The sequence below is a fragment of the Bos taurus genome, chromosome 11 (genome assembly GCF_002263795.3).
Source record: "Bos taurus isolate L1 Dominette 01449 registration number 42190680 breed Hereford chromosome 11, ARS-UCD2.0, whole genome shotgun sequence".
NCBI classification, from domain to species: domain Eukaryota; kingdom Metazoa; phylum Chordata; class Mammalia; order Artiodactyla; family Bovidae; genus Bos; species Bos taurus.
The window spans coordinates 19,203,401-19,222,894 of NC_037338.1; the positions used below are offsets into that span (position 1 = coordinate 19,203,401).

A 19,494-nucleotide genomic window follows, 5' to 3' on the forward strand; every position below is an offset into this window, starting at 1 on the left:
GGATTTTCCAGGCAAGAGTACTGGAGTAGGATGCCAAAAAGAATGCAAGGAAAATTGCACTAGAAGAGTTGCCTTGCAAGTGTTCGCGATAAATGCACAGCTGTGTACAGATACACACAAATGCACACTAACACACCCACACAGACAACCTATTAACAAGACATTTCCTGTATTCACCCACTAGTGGTTGCCAATGATCTTTAAGTTCAGAAAAGCCTTGCAGGATTAGAGCAGGGAGGCAACAATTAGCTTCTTCTCTTCAGTAGTGGGAGAAGCAACCAAGTGGAGCTGGCAAAGCTATGTGCCTGGAGCCCCAGGGCGCAGGTTCAGGGCCTGGCTCTGCTACTTGGCACCTGAGCTTGAACAAGCAAACTTCTCTCTCTGGAAAATAAGGACAACATGCCTCTCAGAGTTTTGTAAGAGTCAAGTGAAAATTATTTATTACAGTCCTTTCTAAATTAAAAGTGGGTTACTTTTAGGGACAGCCCTGGCAGTCCAGTGATTAAGACTCCACACTCCAGACTCCACACCCCACACTGCAGGCAACAGGGTCTATCCCTGGTCAGGGAACTAAGCTCTCATATGCCTTGTGGTGCAGCCAAAAATTTTTTAAAGAGTAGGCTATTTTTAGACATACAAATTTCTGCAATTGCCCAAAAGCTGTGTCACCACAGGCATATTAACCTCTGTCATTCAATCACTCTTTTATCTGTGGTGTATGGATGAAGGTGTTTTCTCAAGGCTGATAAAAACACTGGCTAGAAGGACCAATCTTTATAGGCTTTTTGACATGCTTAGAGCTGGAGCTTGGATTTGTTTATTGAGGCAAGTGTCTGTGACTAGCTTTGTCTTTATAAACCATTTTCATCATATATCCTAGGTTTCCCTCAACTGTTGCATCCTGAGAAATCTTTTATACAAAGGGGAAAATACTTATTTAACCCCCAACACTCCCCATGGAGGGGACTATGGAAAGGCCTTAAAGATTTTGGAATTTTTCCTAAAGGCAGCAAAAAGGTACTGATAGCTTTTGACCAGAGATTCAACATGGTCATCTAGCAGTCACACTCCTCGGTATATATCTGGACAAAATTGTAATTGAAAAAGATACATGCATCCCTACATTCATAGCAGCACAATTTACAATAGCCAAAATATGCAAACAACCTAAATGTCCACCAATAGATGAATGGATAGAGAAAATGTGGTGTATTCCCTATATATATAATGGAATACTACTCAGCCATAAAAAGAGGAAAATAATGCCATTTGCAGCAACATGGATGGATGTAGAGATTATCACCCTAAGTGAAGTAAGTCAGACAGAGAAAGACAGATATCATAGATATCACCCATATGTGGAATCTCAAATACAACACAAATGAACTTATCAGTGAAATGGAAACAGACTCACAGAGATGGGGAAGAGACTTGCGCCTGCCAAGAGGGAGGAGGTGAGTGAGAGAAGGACTGGGCATTTGGGGTTGGCAGGTGCAAACTATTATGTATAGGATGGCGGCTTCCCTGTTGGCTCACTGGTAAAGAGTCCGCCTGCCAATGCAGGAGACGTGGGTTTGATCCCTAGTCCGGGAAGGTGCCACATGCCTCAGGGAAACTAAGCAAGTGCTCCACAGGAGAAGCCACCACAGCAAGAAGCCTGAGTACATAACCGGAGAGTAGCCCTCACTCACCGCAACCAGGGCAGAGCCCAGGCAGCAACAAAGACCCAGTGCAGCCTGAATACATACATAAAAAATTTAAAAAACGATTATGTACAGGATGGATAAATAGTAAGGTCCTCCCATATAGCACAGGGAACTATACTCAATATCCTGTGAGAAATGATAATTGAAAAGAATATATATATATATGTATAACTGAGTCACTTTGCTGTACAACAGAAATTAACATGACATTTTAAACCAACTATACTTCAGGAACATAGATTTTTTTTTTAAAAAAGATTCAACATAGTCAAAGACTGTTTAAGCAAAACGGAAAAGAATCTTTGCAGAAGAATTTGCTGCCAAGGAAGAATTAACATGATCTGGTCACTGGTGTCAGGATCAAGGAGAAGGAAGCTTTCATCTTAAAATTTTATTTGGTGGTCATTTTGCTTCATTAACGTTTTTGCATGATTTTCTTAAAAATAGAATTTTACTCTAGTTGAATATCACAATCCGACAAAATTAAGTTTCAGATCAAAACTGCTTATGCATAAGTGCTTTTATGTTATAATAACTCTTTCTCATTAACAGCCAGGAGGCAAGCTTATAACAGCCTTCTCTAATTGATGAAATTTGTTTTCCCGAAGCGATGTGGTTTGCCTGGAAAACCACATTCACAGAAAAGATGAATGGAAAATAATCAGGAGATTATAGAGTTTGATTTGGCCTCTACATCATTGGCTTATTGTATGTGACATCATCCAATAATCACTCTATTATTAGGTCAGGCAGAAAACCCAACTTAGAGCAGAAATATCTGCAGTTGTGCCTCTAAGATCCCAATGTTGCATGAAAGTGGAGGCTCAGACAGTACCTGTTTTGCTTCTGAGATCAGTACAGTAGACCATTGCCTCAGAGAACAACATCTAATAGTTATCTTCAGTTCTTGCCATCTGGGTTGCAAATGGTTCTCTTTTCCCTGTGTCTAGTGCCAAGGTCCTCTGGGAAGAACAGATTCTGAGATGCCCTCATGTGAGTTCCCTCGAGAAAATGATAACAGCCCTGAGAAGGGGAGGTAACCTTAAGGAATCATATGAGGTGGGAGCAGAGGAAATGGCCAGGAAACAGGTCTCTGAGCAGCTTCCACTCGAGTAGTTCTGGGCTTCCCCAGGAGCTCTGTAACTTCAGCCCAGGGTTCTCTCACTTCCACTCACAAAAGTACACTCAGAAAGGAGTGAAATCAAGCACATATAATCAAGCACATTGGAAGAACAGGGTGCAATGACAAAGCATGTCTAAAGGTCAAATATTTGTTCAATTTGTACAGAAAATTAAGCTGGAGAGAGTGAGCTAATTATAATTTCAGACTGATGGCCAAAATCATTGGAAAATGTGATATCTAAATCCAGCCAACAAGAAGCAGGCATTTACATCTTTTTGACCACTCTCTGAGTATATGGAAACCACAGTTTATTTCTTTACAGTATTTTCCCAGTTATTTGTGAAGCAGTCTGTTTTCTTGCAACCTTCTAAGAATCTTCCATCCATCCACTTAAGGCCCAAATGAAATGATTTATCTCTGGATTTCCTCTGCATACTTTTGAACTATCCCACTTTACAGCTGATAGTTAGCAGAGGCAAATTACTATGTACAGGATGGGGGCTTCCCTGGTGGCTCACGGGTAAAGAATCTACCTGCCAATGCAGGACACACAGGTTTGACCCCTAGTCTGGGCAGATCCCACATGCCTTCCCAGAAGTTTTCCTTTTCTCTCCTTCTCCTCTGTTGTTTAGGTTCATTTTCATCTATCTTTGTGTTTCCTCTCACAAGTGTGGAAATAATCCTTCCTTCAGAGGAGAAGTCAAAATTAAGGCAGCTCGAGAAGCGTCTGCCTCAGGTCTGAAGGGAGCAGGGAGGCACTGATTTGGCAAGTAAGGCTCAGGGGACAGTGAACGGTACATCTTCCAAAGTACATGAGCGTACATGCTCGATTTCATTTTATCCCCCCTCCCACTATCGTGGGGTGAACTAATTCACCAACTGCTAATCAATCCAACTGGATGCAGATAAAGCAGAAGATCTTATTGAAGGGACTGCCCCAGGCCTTTGTGAAAGCAAAACAAAACAAATTCCCCTCAAAGGAAGGGGCTAGTTGAGGGCGGGAATTGATGAGCAGGAAGCAAAATATTCCCATGTGACACTTTCCCCCTTGTCATTTTAAGCCAACTATTTCATGGAAAATTCTACTGCCTGTGCACCTGTCTTGCTGTAGGTTCGATCACTGTATGACACTCACGCAACAAGCTTCTCCGTAGCACCCCATTTACAACTCCAGAAGAGCTGGGTTGGCCTTCCAGGAGGTCCAAAACCTCAAAATGCCAAAGTCACGCCCACATGGAATCCCAAGGCACAGAGCTGTCACTTCCTACTTCACACAACTAAGAGCCAAGAGGGAATGCTTTCCTTTTCTTTGCATCCAAGGGAGGAGCTGCATTCAGGAATGGGGCAGTGATCTGCGGAAGGGAGGAGAGTTGAACGCATTTAGTTATACACCCAGTGATCCCACAATTAACCAGTTTAAGGAGAGGCTACTCAGGCATCTTCCATCCTCAAATTGTCTCTTTAAAACAGTGCTCCAAGACTCAAAATAGTCCACGCAGCCTTGAGTATCGGGGTTTAAAAGAATGGAAGATAAAAAGAAAATAACTGGAGAGGAAGCAGCCTGTGGTGGGGAGAATGAAACCACAAAACCATTTTAAGCGCGGCGCTCCCCTCCTCCATGGGGACCACAAATTGTTTTAGCCTGTGATCACACTCAGCCCCCGGGCTCCCAGGAGGACTTCCATGCTGGCCCAGCCCTGTGTGGCCAGGACTGTCTGGGAGGGGTGTTTAGGAAAAGAGCGGGAGCTCTAACTTCAGTCCTCTCTCCAGTCTGAAGGAAACACAGCTCTGATCCATTCAGGTACAAAAGAGTTAAAAAAAAAAAAAAGTACATTTTGGATACAGCTGGAAACCATTAACAACTCTGAGAGCATCTCAGTAACCCAGTTAGAGGATGGGTGGCCTGGCAGAGATCCGGAATCTATGTTTGTAATCACTGACTCTTACCACTGGGCGGGGCTTTATTTCCACCGCCCACCCAATGGAGACATCATGGCCATCTTCAACTGTCCAGTCCCTGCCTGCCCCTTCCTTCAAGGGCAACTTCATTTACTAGAAAGTTCTTTTTAGCAAAAAAAAGAAGACTCCATAGAAACCTCCCCTTCAGTTCTTGCTCAGTCCTACTTGTGACTTGCCTCCAAATGCTCTGCCAGGCAGCTCTCGCATCTGGTGGTTTCCAGTTCCCTCCTGCTTACTCTTTGAACGGTTGTTTGTGTTTCAGAGTCTCTTCTAGAGAATACATTCCTAGCTCCTGGGCATCCTCTAGGAGGCCTTTTCATTCAGGAGTTTTGGAGGGAAATTTTTTTCAGGGAAGACGCAGCCACACCCCCCTTTTAGGTACTTCCAATACAGCATCTACACCATCTTATCCCTAAGCAAGTTTGGGGCTCCAGCAGCCTTGCCAACTGACTACTGCTAGGCTGGCTATGGCCTCACGAGGCCCAAGAGGAGGGAGGCTGAATGAATGGGCTTCCCCAGGATGCCCAACAGGGCAGTCCCCAGCTTTCCACTGAGTCTTGAGGAAGAGGAGGAAAGATGACTCCTACCTTGACCCTGGAGCTAGGACCCAGCCTCAAGGACCAAGACAAAAGATCGCTTTCATTACCTATCTCCCCAGTTCAAAAACTCTCCAACGAGTCCCACCTCGTTCACAGAACACACGCACTCAAGCTGCCTCCTCCTGCCTGGCCCTGCCCATCCCTGTGCTCCCCGCAGCTGGGGTCTCGGCTACAGTAGGCCCACCTTTTCCTAGCCAGTCCCGCCGCAAAGCCCATGCTCTCTAACTCGCCCTTCCCAAATACCTTTCCTTCCTCCTGCGAGGTTTTCTGAGCATTTCCTCTTTTCCTGGGCTAGCTCCAGAGCATCTGAAAAAGCAGTATTCTCCAGCTGTGGACTCACACTGACATTTCTGGCCACTGGAGTTGGGTCTTTTCCCAGAGTTCTCTACTCCGATTAATTAATTGTTCGATTAAGCACAGGAATGAGCCTCTTGTTCTTGCTCTCAGCAGGTTAAATGCAACGGACAGAGATTGCTCTTTTGGCCTGAGGAACGTCCTAATTACCTCTCTGCTTTCATTATACAGAGGGGATCCAGGATCAGCCCAGGCTCTGGCTTTTAGAGATCAAGTAAATGAATAATTATAACCTAACAGTCACCCCATATATAAGCTGCTACCACAAGGTGTAATCTTGACTTCATTTTGCATTCCCAGCTGTGCCTCAGATCAGTTGTGATGTGAGAGCTGGGAAGATAACGAACGTCGAGTTCATTGTGAAGTGTCCACCAGGATGCCAAGACCCCAGGTACCACGTTTACGGCGCTGACGTCTACGCTTCCTATTCCAGCGTGTGCGGTGCTGCAGTTCACAGGTAGGCAACGCTGAGTTACTTAAGAACGAGCTGCCAGGGTGTGGGCGGGGAGCCCCGGGCGCAGGGCTGCCTGATTAGCAAGCAAAAATGGACAACTCTAAATGAGCATTCTGTGTTTTATCTAGCAGCCCCATCCCAGAGGATGACCCAGAACCTGTTCATGGCCCTGGATCTCCTTGCAAATCTCTCTAGAAAGAACTGACTTCTCTTTACACATGAGTGAGAGGGGAGGAGAATCCTACTCTTTTGTGTTCACAACGAAGAAACCAAAGTTCTTGATGATGTAAAAAAATATTTTCTACCTGTATGTGCTGAGCAAGGAAATAATAGGGACGTGACTAAGGAAGGCCCAGAGGTTTAGAGAAGAAATGTCACAGCTCTCGTTGATGGCTGGAGACAAATGGGAACCGGAAACAGTGAAAAGGAGGGGGACAGTGGTCCTGACTGGTCAGCTGTTGGTTTGGGATCCAGGAAGAAGGAAGCATGATTGTGTCACTGCCTAAATGAGGCAGGCAGGCGTGACCTTTGCAGAAGCCTCACACCTCTTTCACTTAGGCGTGGAGTCAAAACACAGGGGAAGGTATGTTTACTGAATATGTTTGATAATAAGGCTGGTGGGTGGATGTCCAGCTCTCTACCTGTGTTGTCTAATTCAGCCCCCACAACTCCCCTGTGTGCTATCTACCACTGTTATCCACCTCTTAAAGGTGAAGAGAGGTTGAATAGCCTTTCTAAAGCCACATCATTGAAAAGTATCAGAGTGGGGATTCAAACTCAAATCAGTACTCCCGCTTCTATTCACTACCCAGCACTGCTTTGAGATGCAGCTCTCAAGTTTGGGCTTGGCTGCCAGATACTGGCTGAAGTTTCTTACTTATTCAAGCCTGTGGCATCTTTTCGCTTTTCTTTATTTGCAAGCCAGTCACTTGATCCTTCAGTTGTATCTCTGCCAGAGAGAGGAGGGACTAAAATTCATTCCCTTTCAAGGTCTCTAGGCAGTAGCCTCGCTAAAATTTGCAGAAGCAATGAAAAAAATCTCTGCCTAAAATAAGCCTGAAGAGTTACTAATAGACTTCGTCAGCCATACTCCTTTTCCCATCGGCACACAGAGATGAAGAGCTACCTGGTTTTTCAATGGGAGAGGGAACACAAAAGCTCTGCTGCTGCTGCTGCTGCTGAGTCGCTCCAGTCGTGTCCGACTCTGTGCGACCCCAGAGACGGCAGCCCACCAGGCTCCCCCGTCCCTGGGATTCTCCAGGCAAGGACACTGGAGTGGGTTGCCATTTCCTTCTCCAATACAAAAGCTCTACTAAGGATAAATAGAGGAACATTAAAGAAACAAACACCAAATTCTACTTCTTAACTCCAAACTATGAAATAAAAATATTTTGCTTTCACCCTGACATCAATTTTGTGCAGCAAGGCAATATGCAAATCTACACGTGAATACACACACACTTATGCTTGCCCCCCAGGATCACTTGTTCAAACACTCATGCCTCCTACCTGTGTTTGAACACACATATGTGCTCACACACATGCTAACACATGTGTGCATGCCCTCACAGCTCCACCAACACCATCAGCACACTCTGGTTTGTGTTTGTGTAGACACTGATATCTTCTGTAGAGGCTGAGCCTATCCTAGGCCTGCTTGTATTTTTCCGGGTTGACACTTGCTTCCTCTGGCATTTGCTGTCTATCTCTTGCCTTTCCTTGTTTCCTGTGCAATACAGAGCCACACAAGTTCATATGAGCTCACAAGATGTCTTCATAATGACAGTAACCCCTTACACAGAGATCCTCTCCCTTGCATCACCTCAGCCCTACGAGGCTGCTGTTAACATTCTCAGAAGTGGATGTCAAAAGTGTCTGACTCTGCAACCCCGTGGACTGTAGCCCACCAGGCTCCTCCATCCATGGGATTATCCAGGCAAGAATACTGGAGTGGGTTGCCATTCTCTTCTCCAGGGGATTATCCCAACCCAGGGATCAAAACAGGGCCTCCTGCATTGCAAGCAGATTCTTTACCATCTGAGCTACCAGGGAAGCCCAGAGGGAGGCATAGAGAGGTTAATTAAATTGCTAGTTATTTCCAGGATTAGAACTTGTATCCCCTGGCTTCCAGCCCAGAGCCCAGGTGATACATTTAGATAAGAACTGAGGGGTCCCAGCATTGCTTAATGTACAACATGAGGACATGATGAAGTTATAGACTTTGGAGTAGTTAGAGTTGGGAAAGGCTTTATGCCAGATGAACACACCTCTAGGGAGGAAATAGGAATGGCATTGACAAGAACCAGGACTCAGCAATATCAGCATTTGGGGTGGAGCCTAGGAACTTGCTGAGAAGAATATAGATGAGGGTAGAGGGACTGCAGAAAAGAGCTTTGCTGTTTCAAAAAAGATTTGCTGCTAGAGCAACTGAATGCCTCATGACTTCTTGGACCAATGGCTGATATAGTAGGAGACTGGAAAGAAGGAATCACTACCCATAAGGAGGATGTATAGAAGTCTTAAGGGAAAAGAGATAGGAATTTTGGATTATATCAGTTCCGTTTTTTACAAACAGAACAGGTCTCTTTTCAGAAGGAAGGATTAAAGTCAAAGGATAAGAGTGGGAAATGCATAAGGGACCATCCATCACTGCCCTGCCAGAGGCCCATGCAGTCAGAACTGGGAAACTGGAGAGGGCATACTTTGGTTTAGAAATTCAGATTTAGCTTAAAGGGTTTAATTTTCATATAATGTATGATAATCAGATGCCTTATCATGAGTGATCCCCTTGATCTTTCAAACCAAAGAGATAATGAACATATATGAGGCATCACATTCAGGCTCAGTCTTGGCCTGAACTAACTTCTGTGTTTAAAGTGGGACCAAAGCCTGGGAGAGGGGAAGAGTTCTGAGATGGGACAATAAAGAGGCCATCTTCCTGCTAAGCATGGATTTCTGACCAGATGCCATCTTGAGAATGGCAGCCAGCAAAACCTGACCTCGTGGTGGACAGCCCCTTTCCTCCAGGCCACGATGCTGACCCTCAGCTTATCGTAGTGTCCGGAGGGTCAGGGAGGAGGTGACCCTCAAGGCCATGTTCAGCATCATGCAGGGTGTCTGAGGAATGCAAAGGAGTAGAACTGGTTTTGCTCTTTCAGAGAATGTGTATGAAGCGTCTCCGCCTCAATGAGGATACAGGTGAGGTTTTATTGACATAAGTTCTCCAAACTTCCTTGGTTCTGAGCCCCTAAGTGTGTCCCAAGTGCAACTACAGGCCTTCAGGCTCTTCCCCTCCTCTGGTGTCTCCTGTGGTGGTCTAGCATCCCGTGCATTCCTCCCCTGGGACAGCTGTGTTGACAGACCACTCCCTACCCTATGCCTCCTCCAGAAGGATATCTGGAAATACGCACATCAGATCTCTCTCTTAAGGCAACAGGAAAATCTCATGAGAAGACAAGAGTTCTTTGTCCATGCCTTTCCCAAAGTCTGGGTTTGGAGTCCTCTATAACCACAACAAGGGATCTCCACCTCCCAGTCCAGCCTAAGGACCCCCAGGCCTTCCCCCATTCCCTTTTTAAAAGCCTGAGCAAAGCGAAACTCGGCACCTCTTCCTCTGAGTGGCAGCTACAGTGCTTCTGACTTTTAAAACAAGAATGACTGCTTGCACATTTCCTCAGTACAATGGAATATAAATCCAGGGACAGAAAAATTTCCCCCAGGAGAAAATAAAAAGAGCTATTTCTATTTCTATTTACTAGTTATGAATAAGGGACCATGGGATAATTGGGATAATTTTTAAAAAAATAATTTCAATTGTCAGCCCATGCCAGTGGTGTGCTGGTCAGTGTTTACCAATTAACCCTCTTAAAAGGAGGAGGGGGTAGATGCTGATTTGTCAACGTCTGTAGTATAATCACCCACTGTGGCTGATTTCAAGCTACCATTGTGAAATGAACCCCTTGGCACCATCCTGAACCTAACAACCAGCTTTCACAAGTCAGCATGAGGGGCAGCCACACAGAGACAGGCCTTCGAACACAGAAGCAAAACTAGTGTCGTCCCATAAGAAGATTTCCATTCAATTTGAGAGAGAAAGTTAACTCAAGGAATTAATAAAAATAAAATCAGAGTCATCATGGAAAGACAAGATTCAAAGGCATTGTTAGGAAGTGAAGTGAGTGAAAGTCGCTCAGTAGTGTCTGACTCTTTGCTACCCCTTGAACTGTAACCCACAAGCGTCCTCTGTCTATGGAATTCTCTAGGCAAGAAAACTGGAGTGGGTTGCCGTGCCCTTCTCCAGGGGATCTCCCAAAAGCAGGGATCAAACCCATCTCTCCGGCATCTCCTGAACTGCAGGCAGATTCCTCACCATCTGAGCCATGGAAGTGGTATAGCAACGTCATGGAGAAGGAGGCACTGGGGAGACTCCCAGGTTCTCCAGAGCAGAGAGCAGCAACAGAAATGTGGGAGTGGGAATCCTGTGGTTTGTCAGCAGAGCTGGGACTGACCTTGCTGCAGCTGGGAGAGTGAGGGGCCCTGACTGAGAGCGTCCCAGAGAGGGGCGGGCAGGGTTGCAATGCTGTGAAGGCGAGATGGGGGCTTGATGTGCGGAGAAGCCTGTAGCTTTTGAACTCTGAGAGGCAACTGTGACCATGTAGGGCAAACCTAAGATTCCAGGTCACTTAGATTTGGGTTCACATCCCTCCCTTGTAATTGAGAAGTTACAAATCTGGAGTCACAAGACCCTTCGACCTTCCTAACCCTATCTCTGTAAAGTGGGAATGACAGCATTCCCTCTGCTCCACAGCCAGTAGGTTTGCTGGGAGAACTCAGTGAGATACCATAAGTGGGAATGATTCAAAAGCAATTAAGGATTTTATATGTCAAGTATTATTATCACTTTCTTTCCTTTTGAGCTGTTAGGAAGTTGAGTGTTGAAAGTTGTTGACTCACCATGGAGGTGGGAGGGAAGGAAATGGCAGCACTCGATCCTGTACAGAAGGAAGGGTGTTGATAGGAACAAATCTAAAGACTTTTTCATTCCCCCATCCTGTCAATTACAGATGCCCAAGGGAGCCATGTTAGGCTCTGGGGCAAGGAAATGACTTACTGGAGCCCCTGCTTCAGTGGAAGCAAAGAGGTAAATATGTCAGTTACTGTCATATCAGGATGTAAAACCTCCAAAATCCTAGAAATTAAAACAATTTCCAACCTTTGGGGACTCTTTTAAATGAGTTTAGTTTAGCTTACACAGCTTACACACCTTCCCTTGCCCAAAATAAAAGGAATAATGTGCTTTTAAAAATATTGTACCACCCTTTCAAATAGTTGAAATCATCCTGTGATGTCACACAAAACCAAACTGGAAATTGTCAGGAAAGAGGTTTTACATCAGGGAGAACTAGTAGCAATTAAGACATCAAAGAGAAACTTGTGAAGGAAAAAGAAATAAATAAAAAAGGATTAAATTAAATAATCATTTATATATATATACATATGCATACATATATATGTATTGATGCTTTTGAACTGTGATGTTGGAGAAGACTCTTGAGAGTCCCTTGGACTGCAAGGAGTTTCAACCAGTCCATTCTAAATGAGATCAGTCCTGGGTGTTCTTTGGAAGGAATGATGCTAAAGCTGAAACTCCAGTACTTTGGCCACCTCATGCGAAGAGTTGACTCATTGGAAAAGACTCTGATGCTGGGAGGGATTGGGGGCAGGAGGAGAAGGGGACGACAGAGGATGAGATGGCTGGATGGCATCACCGACTTGATGGACATGAGTCTGAGTGAACTCCGGGAGTTGGTGATGGACAGGGAGGCCTGGCGTGCTGCGATTCATGGGATCACAAAGAGTTGGACACGACTGAGTGACTGAACTGAACTGAACTGAACTGATATGTGTGTGTGTGTGTATATATATATATATATATATATATATGAGAAACTAAAAAGAAGAAATCTGAAGCATGATCAGGTCCTGTAATATGAAAGAGAAGGACATTAGACCTGGAGGTCAGCTGCCAGGCCATGTGATGGAAGCACCATACATGGGGTTGGGCTGCAAGGTGAAGGTTTTCTTGCTCTTCCTGCTTTCATATCTCTAAATAAAGATGGTGGCTGAATATCACTAATGAACATAGATGCAAAATACTCAACAAAACACTAGCAAACTGAATCAAATAATACATTAAAAAGATCATCCACCATGATCAAGTGGGATTTATCACAGGGGTGTAAAGATTCTTCAGTATCCTCAAATCAACTGGTATGATGCACCATAGTAACAAACTGAATAATAAAAATCAGTATGATTGTCTCAATAGATGCAAAAAAAGCTTTTGACAAAATTCAACACACATTTATGATAAAAACTCTCCAGAGAGGGGGAAAAGAAGGAACTTACCTCAACATTTCTGGCTCAATCTGCCTGCAATGAGGGAGACCTGGGTTTGATCCCTGGGTTGGGAAGATCCCCTGGAGAAGGGAAAGGCTACCCACTCCAGTATTCTGGCCTGGAGAATCCCATGGACTGCATAGTTCATAAGGCCGCAAAGAGAAAGAAAACCAGCAGTGGTGGAAGGGTGGGATGAATTGAAAAAGTAGCACTGATATACATACATGTATATTTATACACACACACTGTCGTCTGTAAGATAGCTAGTGGGAAGTTTCTTTATAGCACAGGGAGCCAAGCCTGGTGCTCTGTGATGTCCTAGAGAGGTGTGATGGGGGGAGAGGTGGGGAGGGAGGCTCAAGAGGTAAGGTATGTACACACACACACACACACACATATATATACATATATAATTCTGACTGATTTTCATTTTGTATGGCAGAAACCAATACAACATTATAAAGCTATTTTTCTCCAATTAAAAAAAATTTGGAGACTTCCCTGGTGGTCCAGTGGTTAAGACTTCAGCTTCCAATGCAAGGGATGCAGGTTTGATCCCTGGTCAGGTACCTGGGATCCCATAGGCCTTGTGGCCAAAAGATCAAAACATAATAAAACAGAAATAATAATATAACAAAATCAATAAAGACTTTTTTTTTTCAATAAAGACTTTAAAAAATAAATTTGTAGCTGATTCATGTTGATGTATGGCTGAAACCAACACAATATTATAATTATCTTCCAATTAAAATTTTTTTTAAGTCAATGGAAAAAAATGGTTAAAGATTTATAAAACTAAAAGAATAGCATGTGAAAATAAAGTTAAGAACCAACCTTATAGAGAAAAAGAAAAACAGCTGGAGGGATTAGGCTCCCCAAGTTCTGACTATACTACAAAATGACAGTAATCAAAAAAGTATGTTACTGGAGCAAAAACGGAAATATAAATCAATGGAATAGGCTAGAAAACCCAGAAATAGACCCATGCATTTATGGTCAATTAATTTAGGAGGCAAGAATATACAATGGAGAAAAGACAGTCTCTTCAATAAGAGCTGGGAAAACTAAATAGCTATGTATAAAATAATGAAGTTAGAACAAATATTCTTTAACACAAAAGTAAACTCAAAGTGGTTCAAAGAGCTAAAAGGCTAGACACTATAAAATTCTTAAAGGGAACCATAGACAGAACACTCTTTGCAGCAATATCTTTTTTGGATCCACCTCCTGGAGTTACAAAAACAAAAGCAAAAATAAACATACAAAGGCTAACTAAATTTAAAAGCTTTTGCACAGCAAAGGAAACCATAAACAAAATGAAAAGACAACCCATAGAATGGGAGAAAATATTTGCAAACAAAGCTACTGACAAGGTGTTAATCTCCAAAATATAAAAATGACTCATGTATCTCTATGTCAAAGAAACAAACAACTCAATCCAAAAATGAGTAGAAGATCTAAATAGACATTTCTCCAAAGAAGACATGCAGATAGCCAAAAAGTACCTGAAGTGAGGTGAAGTGAAGTGAAGTCGCTCAGTCGTATCCGACTCTTTGCGACCCCATGGACTGTAGCCTACTACGCTCCTCTGTCCATGGGATTTTCCAGGCAAGAGTACTGGAGTGGGTTGCCATTTCCTTCTCCAGAGGATCGAACCCAGGTCTCCCGCTTTACCATCTGAGCCACCAGGGAAGATATTTAAATCACTAATTATCAGAAAAATGCAAATCAAAACAATAATGAGGTATCTACACTGGTCAGAATGGCCATCATCAAAAAGTCTACAAACCATAAACACTGGTGGAGAAAAGGAAACACTCCCACACTGTTGATGGGAATGTAAATTGATACAACCATTATGGAGAACAGTTCGGAGGTTCCTTAAAAAGTAAAAATGAACTATAATATGATCCAGCAATCTCACTCCTGGGCATGTATCTGGACAAAACCATAATTCAAAAAGACACATGCACTCTAGTGTTCATTGCAGCACTATGTACTACAGCCAGGATATGGAAGCAACCTAAATATCCACTGGCAGAAGAATGGGTAAAGAAGATACGGTACCTATATACAATGAATACTAGTCACTAAAAAGAATGAAATAATACCATTTGCAGCAACATGGATGGACTTAGAATGAATGGACATACATTCACTTATATTAGACTTACAGGACTCACAGGAGTGAAGTCAGACAAAGAGAAATATTGTAAGATATCCCTTATATGCAAAATCTAAAAAGAAATTATACAAATGAACTTATTTACAAAAAAAAATTCACAGAAACAAGTCACAGATTTCAAAAACAAATTTATGGTTATCAAGGGGAAAACACAGGTCGGGGGGGTGTATAAATTAGGAACTTGGGATTAATATACACACTGCTGCTGCTGCTGCTAAGTCGCTTCAGTCGTGTCTGACTCTGTGTGACCCAACAGACGGTAGCCCACCAGGCTTCCCCGTCCCTGGGATTCTCCAGGCAAGAACACTGGAGTGGGTTGCCATTTCCTTCTCCAATGCATGGAAGTGAAAAGTGAAAGTGAAATCGCTCAGTCGTGTCCGACTCTAGCGACCCCATGGACTGCAGCCCGCCAGGCTCCTCGGTCCATGGGATTTTCCAGGCGAGAGTACTGGAGTGGGGTGCCATTGCCTTCTCCGAATACACACACTACTGTATACAAAACAGATAACCAGCAAGAACCTACTGTGGGCTTCCCAGGTGGTGCTAGTGGTAAAGATCCTGCCTGCCAATGGAGAAGATGTAAGAGACATGGGTTCATCCCTGAGTCAGGAAAAGCCCCTAGAGGAGGGCACAGCAACCCACTCCAGTGTTTTTGCCTGGAAAATCCCATGGTCAGAAAAGCCTGGTGGGCTGTAGTCCAGTGGGTCGCAAAGAGCTGGACACAACTGAAGCGACTAAGCACTCAGGCACACACAATCACTTAGTTGTGTCTGACTCCTTGTGACCCCACGGACTGCAGCTCGCCAGGTTCCTCTGTCCTTGGGGATTCTCCAGGCAAGAATACTGGAGTGGGTTTCCATGCCCGCTTCCAGGGGATCTTCCCAATCCAGGGATCAAACCCAGGCCTCCCATGCTGCTAAGTCACTTCAGTCGTGTCCGACTCTGTGTGACCCCATAGACGGCGCCCACCAGGCTTCCCCATCCCTGGGATTCTCCAGGCAAGAACACTGGAGTGGGTTGCCATTTCCTTCTCCAATGGAAGAAGTGAAAAGTGAAAGTGAAGTCGCTCAGTCGTGTCCGACTCTTAGTGACCCCACGGACTGCAGCCCACCAGGCTCCTCCGTCCATGGGATTTTCCAGGCAAGAGTAGTGGAGTAGGGTGCCATCGCCTTCTCCAAGGCCTCCCATATTGCAGGTGAATTCTTTACCATCTGAGCCACCACCAGGGAAGCCCCCTGTATGGCACAGGGAAGTCTATACTCTGTAATAACCTGTATAGGAAAAGAATGTGAAAAAGAATAAATACATGTATATGAATAACTGAATGACTATGCTACACAGCTGAAACTACCACAACATTGTAAATCAACAATACTTCAATTTAACAAGTTTTTTAAATGTATAACATGTAGAATACGAAAAAAATTAAGATGGTGACTGGTTTCATAGTCTATTATATGCCAAACAATATTCTTCTCCTCTTTCTTCAAAAAAAGTTTTTTCTCTCTTCACAGTGGTGTGCTTGATAATTCAGGAGGGAAAATACTTGTTCGGAAAGTGGCTGGACAGTCTGGCTATAAAGGGAGTTACTCCAACGGTGTCCAGTCATTATCCCTTCCACGATGGAGAGAATCCTTTGTCGTCTCAGGTACGTCTACGCCCTGGAGAAGTGCTGCCCTATAACCAACACCTGGGTTAAGTGACCTCAGGGGATGAAATGTGCTCCTTTCAGTGTGCTGTTAGCCTTATTTTATGGCCCACCTCATTACATAAAAATCTGAAGCATTAGTTCTTCTGATAATTAGGATCATGAAACAATGAATTCTAATTACAGTGATAAATCACTACCAAGTCTGGAAATATAAAAAGGCTCCAATTACTCATTTTAAACACACAGCAGCTATCAGTAAGTCCAATCAAACTTTTAATTAAGTGAATTACATTTAATAACTTGGGTTTTTTGAGTTACTCCTTTAGTTATGCCAAATGTTCCTCATTTCTAGCTTATTCCTTGAGAAGTCTGGTAAATGAATAGATAGGGACAGGCTTTTAGAGAACTGAGCTACAACTATATTTGAGATTTCTTTTTTAAGACTAATTGTTTCGCTGTTAATCAGTTCTCACTATCTGGCTCCATAGGATTTTATAGATAATTATTTTCACTTTTTTATTTTTTTTTTTTGCCCTCTTCCAAAGAGGTAATATCAATGACCTAATGGCTAGTGTGACTTCATAGTAAAAAGCTAACCAAGTATCTCTGTATTATCATGACCTGCCTGTTCCCCTATTTATTTTTGTTAATTTTCCCAACCTAACCTTTTATTTTGAAAACTTTTAAGTTTATGCGAAAATGAAAAGATAGTACAATGAATACCCTTCACTCAGATACACCAATTGGTAATATTTTGCTACACTTGCTTTATCTATCTATTTATATTTTGCTTGAACTGTGTGAAAGGAAGCCACCAGCATGATGACAATTATCCCTTAATACTTCAGCACACATCTGGTAAGAACAGAAGCGTTTTCCTAAATAACCACAGTACAATGCCTAAAAAAATTAGCATTGCTACAATAATGTTAATGAATATTAATAAATATGAAAAATAAGAAATAGTCTTATTCAATTATATCCAACTATACCCAAAATATTCTTTACAATAATTTCTTCTTCTGTTAGGGGGTGGATCTACAATCACAGATCACCCATCGTATTTCCTTGTCGTGTCTATTTGGTTTCCTTTATTTATTTATTTATTTTTTTTTGGTTTCCTTTAATCTAGACCTGTCTAGCACCACACTTCCATTTTTGGTCATGAGTAGCGATGACATTTTTTTTTTTAACTTTATTTTTGTCTGTGCTGGGTCTTCGTTGCAGCGCATGGGATTCTCCTTGCGGTCGCTTCTCTTGTGGCAGAGCACAGGCTGTAGGGCATGTGGGCTCAATAGTTGTGGTACACGGGCCTAGTTGGTCTATGCCATGTCCCTAGACCAGGGATCGAACCCCTGTCCTCTGTATTGGCAGGCGGGTTCTTAACCACTGGACCACCAGGGAAGTCCTGCGATGATATTTTTGAAGTCTCAGCCAGTCATCTAGTACTACGTTCCACAATCTGGACCATAAACAGGTCTGGCTATTGCCTCATGCTTGGGTTCAGGTTAAATATTTTGGCAAAGATACTGCATAGATAGTAACATAGCATATCCATGGTGTAGTATCATAAATGGTCATAAGGAGACACATAATGTCATTTTGTCCATTTGTTGGTGATGCTTAATTTGATAACTTGGATACTTTATAATATCTCTCCATGGTAAAAGATACTTTGTAATTAATAGCAATCTGTAGGATGATACTTCAAAACAGCATGAACAGCTTGTCCCCCCAACCCAAAATTCACCCAGTGGTTTTAACATCCATCAGTGATCCTTGCCGTAGCAAAAGTAAAGTCAGAAATTGAAAAATTGTCCTTATTCTTCCACATTTATTAGCTAGTGTTCTTACATAAAGAAATGAGCCCTCCCCACCGCCCCCCACACACAACTATTTTTCCAAGTGCATGGTGGACATACAGATAATTTTTTAAAATACAACATGTTATAGACTATATCATCATCATTCTTTTTGATGCTCACATTTTCCAGGTTTGGCCCCTGGGAGCCCTTCCAGCTTTTGACACGCCTCATCAGTGTTTGAGCGCAAGACAGAGCTCTGTCCTTCACCTTGTACTGTTTACTCTGCACTGGGCCTTGAATCTCTCATTTTCTCTAAAGAGGCACTGCAGGATTTTAAATACATCCTAACAAATGTTTCTGGGATTCCCCACGAAATCAGGAGCCATATGACTCTCCTGAGAAGTCACCCCCTGTGGAATGCCGGCTAAAGCAGGAAGAGAAAATGTCTCATAATACAGCAGGCCTTCCAACCTGGGTGGGAGTTTTGTGCCTTTACATGCCCCATGTCCCAGCCTCTACTGTCCTTTGATCATAATTTTAGTAGGACTACAATCAGATCTTCTCACTCGAGCAATCTCTGTTTCCTCTTACATGTGGAATTCTGCACACCCAGGGTTCAAACTACACCAGTTTCTACGTCAGGTAGTGGGAGGTCACTAATCATAGTGCTGTGAGCTTTACTCATAACAAAACAGGGGCCATATGAAAATACTAAGGTCTAGAATACAAATTTGCCAGTCCTAGAAGTATAATCTCCACACTGGTGTTTACCAAGTAGCTCCCGGGGGAATAAGAGGGTTTCAGTCTTCGGTGCTTAGCCTGCAATCCAAGAATCCTAATAGAGGTTCAAAAGAAAAATTAATTCCATGAGAGTAGAGATGTTTTGGATTTTTTTAATGAAAATCAATCTGCTGTGTTATTCCCTGTAACTCTCAACTGCTGTGTCATCTCATTCCACTAGTGACGTTTAACCAGAAACACGTTTTGCCATTGATAACAAGCATATGTGCTCTGCAGTGACTACCAGTGAATGAGTCTGGAGAGCACAATGCCACGTAAGGGTCTCAGCTGACAGCGGCCATGGCTTGCTCACCCACTGTCCAGCGGCTCACGGCCAGTGGGTTTTGCTGGATCATGTCAGAGTCCTCTTCTGAAGGTTCAGATGGCTTCGTGACCTTTCTCTAGGCTTTTATTTCCAATTGTCACATGTTGCTATGCACTTTTAATTAATTCACTTTGGCGGGCTAGGAGGGGGCAGG

The 19,494-nt window shown here is 43.3% G+C and overlaps 1 protein-coding gene across 2 annotated transcripts in view; it reads left to right on the forward strand.

Moving 5' to 3' along the window:
• VIT (vitrin) overlaps positions 1-19,494 on the forward strand; it is a 123,561-nt gene that overhangs the window by 45,938 nt on the left and 58,129 nt on the right. For both annotated transcript variants that reach the window (XM_010809893.4, NM_173971.2), the window contains 2 exon segments: positions 6,042-6,198; positions 16,294-16,427. In XM_010809893.4, coding sequence (XP_010808195.1) covers positions 6,042-6,198; positions 16,294-16,427 — 291 coding nt within the window.